This window comes from Ahaetulla prasina, chromosome 3 (assembly GCF_028640845.1).
Source record: "Ahaetulla prasina isolate Xishuangbanna chromosome 3, ASM2864084v1, whole genome shotgun sequence".
In the NCBI taxonomy this organism is placed as follows: Eukaryota; Metazoa; Chordata; class Lepidosauria; order Squamata; family Colubridae; genus Ahaetulla; species Ahaetulla prasina.
In genome coordinates this window covers 8,871,236-8,880,868 of record NC_080541.1, presented here as the reverse complement: position 1 = coordinate 8,880,868, position 9,633 = coordinate 8,871,236, and the positions used below count along the sequence as shown (strand labels likewise).

The window sequence follows — 9,633 nt, the reverse complement described above, 5'->3', positions numbered from 1 at the left end:
TTAATGATCAGGTTAAATAATGTTGGGGCAGCTAAGAGGATCACAAGGACTGAATATGGGCTAATGATCATCTGGGCAACGAGAGGGAAAAAAACCTACCGGAGATTATTTTATTAATACCTTCACAGACTTCCATTCAGGAAGAAAGAAATCTGGGTGGATGAAGCTTCTAAAGCACATTTGCATTTTGGCTGCCGGCTGCTATTGATCAAAATAATGACCTACTATAATTGCTTCCTTAGGTAATTTTTCATTCCCAATAATATCACACGACTTCCCTGATGTGGTACACGGAATACACATGTAAGTATATTATGATAAAAAATATTCTGCCTCTTTTTAATATTAAGGATAAAGAATATTTTAATCTACAGTACGTATGCATTTCACTAAGAAGGACTGATTCTCTTTTTCTTTCCTTGTGTTATTAGGATACAGAACGAATTTCGAATTCCTCTAAGTCCTGAAAGTGGTTCTGAAGTGGTCGACTTTAATTTCAATGCTACCGGAATTGTTTCAAATGTTTCTAAAATACCGGAATTTTTTTCTTCTCCTTATGATCAACCGTTTGATAATTTAACACGAAATCTTCTCAATGTCTTCATTGCCCTTATTTGCATTTTAGGCCTGATGGGAAATGGAACGACGATTTATCTCCTGGCCTTTTCCATTAAGAGGAATCCTTTCACCACTTTCATCCTGAATCTCTCCATCGCTGATTTTGGGGTCATCATATCCCTCATTACTGCAGCTATATGTGCGTCAGTGTTTACTCTGAGTCACCAAACATACCTTATCAATGCCTTTTTCTTCTTACTTTTTGAGTTCTTTTTCTTCACTTATTCTGCCAGCCAGTTTCTGCTGACGGCCATCAGCCTGGACAGGTGTGTGGCTGTCCACTTCCCATTCTGGCATCGCTGCCATCGTCCTCCATATTTATCCAGACTTGTTTGTGGCCTCATCTGGATCCTCTCCTTCCTGCTTTCTATGGTGCACTTCATCCTCCACCAGACCAGAACCTATGGAAGTTCACCTTTGTTTTACCAGCTGATTGTGAATGGTTTACTTTGTACGCCTCTCATGCTTGTGTCCACTGTGACCCTCTGGATTCATATGAGGTCTAAAATGCAACGCAATCAAAGGAAACTGCTCACCACCATCTTGCTGGCTCTCCTCTTCTTCCTCCTGTTTTCTCTCCCAATGAATGTCTTTTATGGCATTAAATATTTTGTTTCCTATAATCCCCTCCTCCTGACCATTGGGGTAGGATGTGCCACTCTCAACAGCAGCATCAACCCTCTTCTTTATTTCTTAGTGGGGAGGAAGAAGAGAGGAAAGGATCAGCACAGAGCATCTTACAAGGTTGCTCTGCAAAGAATCTTTAAGGATGAGACGGGAAGCACCGAAGAGCAGGAAACCACAAATGAAAGCCAATTGTGAGTAGTTATAAATATTGCATATGCAATATTTTAAGGTACAAGGTTATTTGGGACATCATATGTGCTTTCCTTAAGAACACACAGATGTGGTAAAATTTACTGAGCAAAGTACTTAAAAACAAAAACTATGTAAAGAGGAAGCGTTGCTGAGTCCTCATTTTTCAATCCGAAGAATTTGTTTAACAGGAAATGTTTTAGCTGATATAGTTCCTTTTTCATAATAAGTACCCTGTTTCCCCAAAAATAAAACCCATTCAGAAAATAAGCCCTAGCATGACTTCGCAGGAGGCTCATAATATAAGCCCTACCTCCAAAATAAACCCCAGTTAAGATTGTCAGCAAGATGGGTGCATTTAGTACCGTAGTTCCCCAATAATAAGACCTAATTGGAAAATAAACCCTAATGCGGCCTTTGGAGCAAAAATTAATATAAAACCTGGTCTTACTTTCATAGAAACATAGGTAGTGTTAAGAATAGGTATTACAGAATGAAATTTTTAAAATGTGTAAATTTATTTTATGCATTTTTCTGTGTGACGCTCAAATTTATATGGAGATGAAAGAGAAGGGAAAAATGTGCTGTACAGGATAAAGTTTCTTGGAATAAAATGTGCCATTTTTGATTCTGAAAAATTTCAGACAGAATAACATTCAATTAAATTTTAAAATTAGATTCCATTATTAATACTTTTTTTCTTGACTAAAGATATGTAGCTTCTGTCAATATAAGAATTCCTTCCAGGCAATCTTTTATAGATATTTCAAGTCCTTATTTTTTAGTTGGCACCAATCTCACCTGGCAAAGTTCTGGAATAGGAAGACCTGAGTAGACCTTTCTTCTTTGAACACAAATCTTCTCAATGTCTTCATTGCCCTTATTTGCATTTTGGCTGCGGCTGCTATTGATCAAAATAATGACCTACTATAATTGCTTCCTTAGGTAATTTTTCATTCCCAATAATAAGACCTAATTGGAAAATAAACCCTAATGCGGCCTTTGGAGAAAAATAATATAAAACCTGGTCTTACTTTCATAGAAACACAGGTAGTGTTAGAATACGTGTTACAGAATGAAAATTTTAAAATGTGTAAATTTATTTTATGCATTTTTCTGTGTGACATGCAAATTTATATACATATAGTGGAAATGAAAGAGAAGGGAAAAATGTGCTGTACAGGATAAAGTTTCTTGGAATAAAATGTGCCATTTTTGATTCTGAAAAATTTCAGACAGAATAACATTCAATTATATTTTAAAATTAGATTCCATTATTAATACTTTTTTTTTCTTGACTAAAGATATGTAGCTTCTGTCAATATAAGAATTCCTTCCAGGCAATCTTTTATAGATATTTCAAGTCCTTATTTTTTAGCTGGCACCAACCTCACCTGGCAAAGTTCTGGAATAGGAAGACCTGAGTAGACCTTTCTTCTTTGAACACAAATCTCACCTGGGTTTCTATTCTGTAATTCTGTATTGCTACTTTTGGAATAGAGGTGTTTTTAAAGGATTGTGTGTATGTGTATGTGTGTGTTTCTGTAGACAGATGATAGATGGATGGATAGATAGATAGGTAGATAGATAGATAGGTGATAGAGGGAGAGGGAGAGAGAAAGAGAGAGAGGCACCCTGACACTCAGCTTCTTTGAAACTCACAGAATTTGGTTTGACACATTTTGACATGAACATTTTGTTCCAGTACTTATTGTTTCTTTGGTACTCAACACACAAACTAGAACTTATTGGTGTTGGCTGCCTTCTGACTCACTATATTATTGTGATGGGAAAATTTTGTTTGGAACTCATCCTGCCTCTCAGAACCAATTAACAATGAGTACCAAGATACCAGTGTGTGTGTGTGTGTGTGTGTGTGTGTGTGTATACACATACATATATACCATGTTTCCCTGAAAATAAGACCTAATTGGAAAATAAACCCTAATGCGGCCTTTGGAGAAAAATAATATAAAACCTGGTCTTACTTTCATAGAAACACAGGTAGTGTTAGGAATACGTGTTACAGAATGAAATGTTTAAAATGTGTAAATTTATTTTATGCATTTTTTTGTGTGACGTGCAAATTTATATACATATAGTGGAAATGAAAGAGAAGGGAAAAATGTGCTGTACAGGATAAAGTTTCTTGGAATAAAATGTGCCATTTTGATTCTGAAAATTTCAGACAGAATAACATTCAATTATATTTTAAAATTAGATTCCATTATTAATACTTTTTTTTTCTTGACTAAAGATATGTAGCTTCTGTCAATATAAGAATTCCTTCCAGGCAATCTTTTATAGATATTTCAAGTCCTTATTTTTTAGCTGGCACCAACCTCACCTGGCAAAGTTCTGGAATAGGAAGACCTGAGTAGACCTTTCTTCTTTGAACACAAATCTCACCTGGGTTTCTATTCTGTAATTCTGTATTGCTACTTTTGGAATAGAGGTGTTTTTAAAGGATTGTGTGTATATGTGTGTGTTTCTGTAGACAGATGATAGATAGATGGATAGATAGATTAGAGATAGATAGATGGATAGATAGATAGGTAGATAGATAGATAGGTGATAGAGGGAGAGGGAGAGAGAAAGAGAGAGAGGCACCCTGATACTCAGCTTCTTTGAAACTCACGGAATTTGGTTTGACACATTTTGACATGAACATTTTGTCCCAGCACTTATTGTTTCTTTGGTACTCAACACACAAACTAGAACCTAGTGGTGTTGGCTGCCTTCTAACTCACTATATTATTGGGATGGGAAAATTTTATTTGGAACTCATCTTGCCTCTCAGAACCAATTAACAATGAGTACCAAGATACCTCTGTATGTGTGTGTGTATACACATACATATATACCATGTTTCCTGAAAATGAGATCCAATTGAAAAATAAGTCCTAGCATGATTTTTCAGGATGCTTGTAATATCAGACTTACCCGCAAAATAAGCCCCAGTGAAGGTTGACTGCCAGATGGGTGCATTTAGTACCATATTTTCCTCAAAATAAGACCTAATTAGAAAATAAGCCTTAATGCATCTTTAGGAGCAAAAATTAATAAAAGACCCGGTCTTATTTTTGTGAAAACACGGTAGTTTTTCAAAATATTTTTTGACTTTCATGTACTTTTTTTCAGCTTTTGTTTGCATTCTACCCTGTTTTATCTGGTCCATAACCAAAAGAAATATTTTCAGGGATGTCTTATTATTTTGGGGCGTATGGACCTCTTGCCATCTTACTGTCCAGGTTCCAGAAAAACCTCTTCTGCATAAAAAAACCTCAGAAGCCATTGTCTTTCAGAGTTCTTTACTAGCATGAGGAAACTGGTACACGATGAGTGAAATTCCAAAACTGAAACTTCCGGATTCTTTTCCCAGTTATACAAACCCCAAGAGTCCCACACCGCTAACCCCTTTGCTGGTCACGTTCTCCCAGTTCATTCGAATATCTTCTCGCCACTCTCCCTGCAGATGTGAACACCATCCGACCTTGACCGCTTGAAGAATGTTACCATACCCCTCAACCCCCCTTCTTCCCCTCAGGGGAAAAATGTGGCAGCGTCTGGAACCCTAAAGTCTAGTATGGTTTCCAGGCCTGACACTTATGTCATTTCCAGCTCTGCCTCCTAACCCTAACCAGAGGAAATGGTGGGGACTGGCTGCACATGCATTTAAATATTTTCAGGGAGGGCTTATTTTCAGGGTGGGGCTTATATGACTACATGCGTGCAAAAGCTCAATTGGGCTTACTATAAGGGGAGGTCTTATTTTAGGGCAAACAGGGTATAAGATATAGAGCTAGAGAGAGATAGATAGGTAGATAGATAGGTAGATAGATAGATTAGAGATAGAGATAGAAATAGTGATAGTGATAGAGATAGAAATAGTGATAAAGATAGAGATGGACATGGATATCAACATGGAGATGTGTGTGTGTATACACATACATATATACCATGTTTCCTGAAAATAAGACCTAATTAGAAAATAAGCCCTAATAAGCTCCTTTTGGAACAAAATTAATAAAAGACCCGGTCTTATTTTAGGGCAAACAGGGTATAAGATATAGAGCTAGAGATAGATAGATAGGTGATAGAGGGAGAGGGAGAGAGAAAGAGAGAGAGGCACCCTGACACTCAGCTTCTTTGAAACTCACGGAATTTGGTTTGACACATTTTGACATGAACATTTTGTCCCAGTACGTATTGTTTCTTTGATACTCAACACACAAACTACAACTTATTGGTGTTGGCTGCCTTCTGACTCACTATATTATTGTGATGGGAAAATTTTGTTTGGAACTCATCCTGCCTCTCAGAACCAATTAACAATGAGTACCACAATACCAGTGTGTGTGTGTGTGTGTGTGTGTGTGTGTGTATACACATACATATATACTAGTATAAGATATAGAGCTAGAGATAGATAGAGATGAACATGGACATGAAGCTGGAGATGTAGGTAGCTAGATATATATATATGACATAGATTGTACCCTGTTTCCCCAAAATAAGTGCTTGGCCTTATTTTCAGGGTGGGGCTTATATGACTACATGCGTGCAAAAGCTCAATTGGGCTTACTATAAGGGAGGTCTTATTTTTGTGAAAACACGGTAGTTTTTCAAAATATTTTTTGACTTTCATGTAGTTTTTTTTTTCAGTTTTTGTTTGCATTCTACCCTTTTTAATCTGGTCCATAACCAAAAGAAATATTTGATTTGATTTGTGTTCTGGAATTGGGGGTATGATTTCAGAAGGGAAGGCCTTTTCCTCGAGGAGCCAAAAGGCAAATTAGCCTTGAGTCTTTGATATGCAGAAAAAGGTCTAGAAGGGATAGTCCGTAAAAGCTGAGTTAGCATGGTGAAGATTCTGAATAGCCGTGGTGGCGCAGTGGTTAGAGTGCAGTACTGCAGGCTACTTCTGCTGCCTGCTGGCTGCCTGCAATTTGGCAGTTCCAATCTCACCAGGCTCAAGGCTGACTCAGCCTTCCATCCTTCCGAGGTGGGTAAAATGAGGAGCCAGGCAAATAGGTTGACTCTGTAAGTCGCTTAGAGAGGGCAGTAAAGCACTGTGTACAGTAAATCTACTGTAGTGGACTTTAGGAGAAACCCTTCCATACTTCCACCTCTCACAATACTAGACAACACAGTATCAACAGTAGAAACCTTCAAATTTCTAGGTTCTATCATATCGCAAGATCTAAAATGGACAGCTAACATCAAAAACATCATTAAAAAAGGACAGCAAAGAATGTTCTTTCTGCGCCAACTCAGTAAGCTCAAACTGCCCAAGGAGCTGCTAATTCAGTTCTACAGAGGAATTATTGAGTCTGTCATTTGCACCTCTATAACTGTCTGGTTCGGTTCTGCAACCCAACAAGAAAAATACAGACTTCAGTGGATAATTAGAACTGCAGAAAAATGACCACTAACATGTTCCTTTTCAAGGGTTATATCTAGATTACCACATCCTGCATTTTGAAGTTTTTGTCACTTCAAGGGCCTCTGGTGGCTCAGACTGCTAAGACAGTCTTTTATTAACACAGCTGCCTGCAATTTGGCAGTTCCAATCTCACCAGGCTCAAGGTTGAGTCAGCCTTCCATCCTTTATAAGGTAGGTAAAATGAGGACCCAGATTGTTGGGGCAATAAGTTGACTTTGTATATAATATAATGGATGAAGAGATCATGTCATATCCACTCCACTGTCCTCAATTCTATGTTGGTCACACGTGTTCGAACTGAACCAGGAAGAGCAGAGAAAAATGACCACTAACATGCTCCTTTTCAAGGGTTATATCTGGATTACCGCATCCTGCATTTTGAAGTTTTTGTCACTTCAAGGGCCTCTGGTGGCTCAGACTGCTAAGACAGTCTTTTATTAACACAGCTGCCTGCAATTTGGCAGTTCCAATCTCACCAGGCTCAAGGTTGAGTCAGCCTTCCATCCTTCTGAGGTGGGTAAAATGAGGAGCCAGGCAAATAGGTTGACTCTGTAAGTCGCTTAGAGAGGGCAGTAAAGCACTGTGAAGCGGTATATAAGTGCTATTGCTATCCACATGTTGTCCATCCAATATATATGCTTCATTAATGTGTCATGCATGTTTAATTATACTGCACAATGGAGCAGCAATTTAATTTCTCAGAAGGTATCTGCAGCATGACACCAGTTTTACTAACTAAGCGGTAAACTGTTTCAACTCCTACCCTCAAAACGACGCTATAGAGCACTGCAAACCAGAACAACGACACAAGAACAGTTTTTTCCCGAAGGCCATCACTCTGCTAAACAAATAATTCCATCAACACTGTCAAACTATTTACTAAATCTGCACTACTATTAATCTTCTCATAGTTCCCATCACCAATCTCTTTCCATTTATGACTGTATGACTATAACTTGTTGCTGGCAATCCTTATGATTTATATTGACATATTGACCATCAATTGTGTTGTAAATGTTGTACCTTGATGAACATATCTTTTTTTTTTTTTATGTTCACTGAGAGCATATGCACCAAGACAAATTCCTTGTGTGTCCAATCACACTTGGCCAATAACAATTCTATTCTATTCTATTCTATTCTATTCTAAAGCACTGTGAAGCGGTATATAAGTGCTATTGCTATCCACATGACGTCCATCCAATATATATGCTTCACTAATATGGCATGCATGTTTAATTATACTGCCCAATGGATTTCAGTTTTAGTGACACTGATTTTAATTTTGCTTTAATTAAAATTGTAACCATCTATTCTTGTGGGTTATACTTTCTGTTTTATATGTTGTTATCCACTCTGAATGTTCAACAAAAGGAAGGATTTAAATTTAGCAAATAAATTAATAATAAATCACTGCTTTGTATAGGAATCATGTGTTTGCTTATAGCCACTGCACATTTTCCAAAACTATCTTTCCCAAAGGTTCATGTTAATGCTGGATTGCTCCCACTTTCCCTCTATGGTTGCCAAGAGTGATCTTCCACTTTTTTGGACTTACTCTTCTATGTTTCAAATTGATGGATGAAGAGATCATGTCATATCCACTCCACTGTCCTCAATTCTATGTTGGTCACATGTGTTCAAACTGAACCAGGAAGAGCAGAGAAAAATGACCACTAACATCTTCCTTTTCAATGGTTATATCTCGATTACCGCATCCTGCATTTTGAAGTTTTCGTCACTTCAAGGGCCTCTGGTGGCTCAGACTGCCAAGACAGTCTGTTATTAACACAGCTGCCTGCAATTTGGCAGTTCCAATCTCACCAGGCTCAAGGTTGAGTCAGCCTTCCATCCTTCTGAGGTGGGTAAAATGAGGAGCCAGGCAAATAGGTTGACTCTGTAAGTCGCTTAGAGAGGGCAGTAAAGCACTGTGAAGCGGTATATAAGTGCTATTGCTATCCACATGACGTCCATCCAATATATATGCTTCATTATATGTTTAATTATACTGCACAATGGATTTCAGTTTTAGTGACACTGATTTTAATTTTGCTTTAATTAAAATTGTAACCATCTATTCTTGTGGGTTATACTTTCTATTTTATATGTTTTTATCCACTCTGAATGTTCAACAAAAGGAAGGATTTAAATTTAGCAAATAAATTAATAATAAATCACTGCTTTGTGTAGGAATCATGTGTTTGCTTATAGCCACTGGACATTTTCCAAAACTATCTTTCCCAAAAATTCATGTTAATGCTGGATTGCTCCCACTTCCCCTCTATGCTTGCCACTTTTTTGAAATTACTCTTCTATGTTTCAAATTGATGGATGAAGAGATCATATCATATCCACTCCACTGTCCTCAATTCTATGTTGGTCACACGTGTTCAAACTGAACCAGGAAGAGCAGAGAAAAATGACCACTAACATGTTCCTTTTCAATGGTTATATCTGGATTACCGCATCCTGCATTTTGAAGTTTTTGTCACTTCAAGGGCCTCTGGTGGCTCAGACTGCTAAGACAGTCTGTTATTAACACAGCTGCCTGCAATTTGGCAGTTCCAATCTCACCAGGCCCAAGGTTGACTCAGCCTTCCATTCTTTATAAGGTAGGTAAAATGAGGACCCAGATTGTTAGGGGCAATAAGTTGACTTTGTATATAAATATACAAATAGGATGAGACTATTGTCTTACACAATGTAAGCCGCCCTAAATCTTCGGAGAAGAGCGGGATATAAATGCAAATTTA

The 9,633-nt window shown here is 37.7% G+C and overlaps 1 protein-coding gene across 1 annotated transcript; it reads left to right on the top strand.

Annotated features, from left to right (window-relative positions):
* Nucleotides 1–254: 254 nt before the first annotated feature.
* On the top strand, nucleotides 255–2,032 carry LOC131195872 (proto-oncogene Mas-like). Its single transcript, XM_058178160.1, has 2 exons — nucleotides 255–303; nucleotides 432–2,032. Coding segments are annotated over exons 1-2 (1,011 nt in total). The 5' UTR covers nucleotides 255–301; the 3' UTR covers nucleotides 1,441–2,032.
* Nucleotides 2,033–9,633: the final 7,601 nt, after the last annotated feature.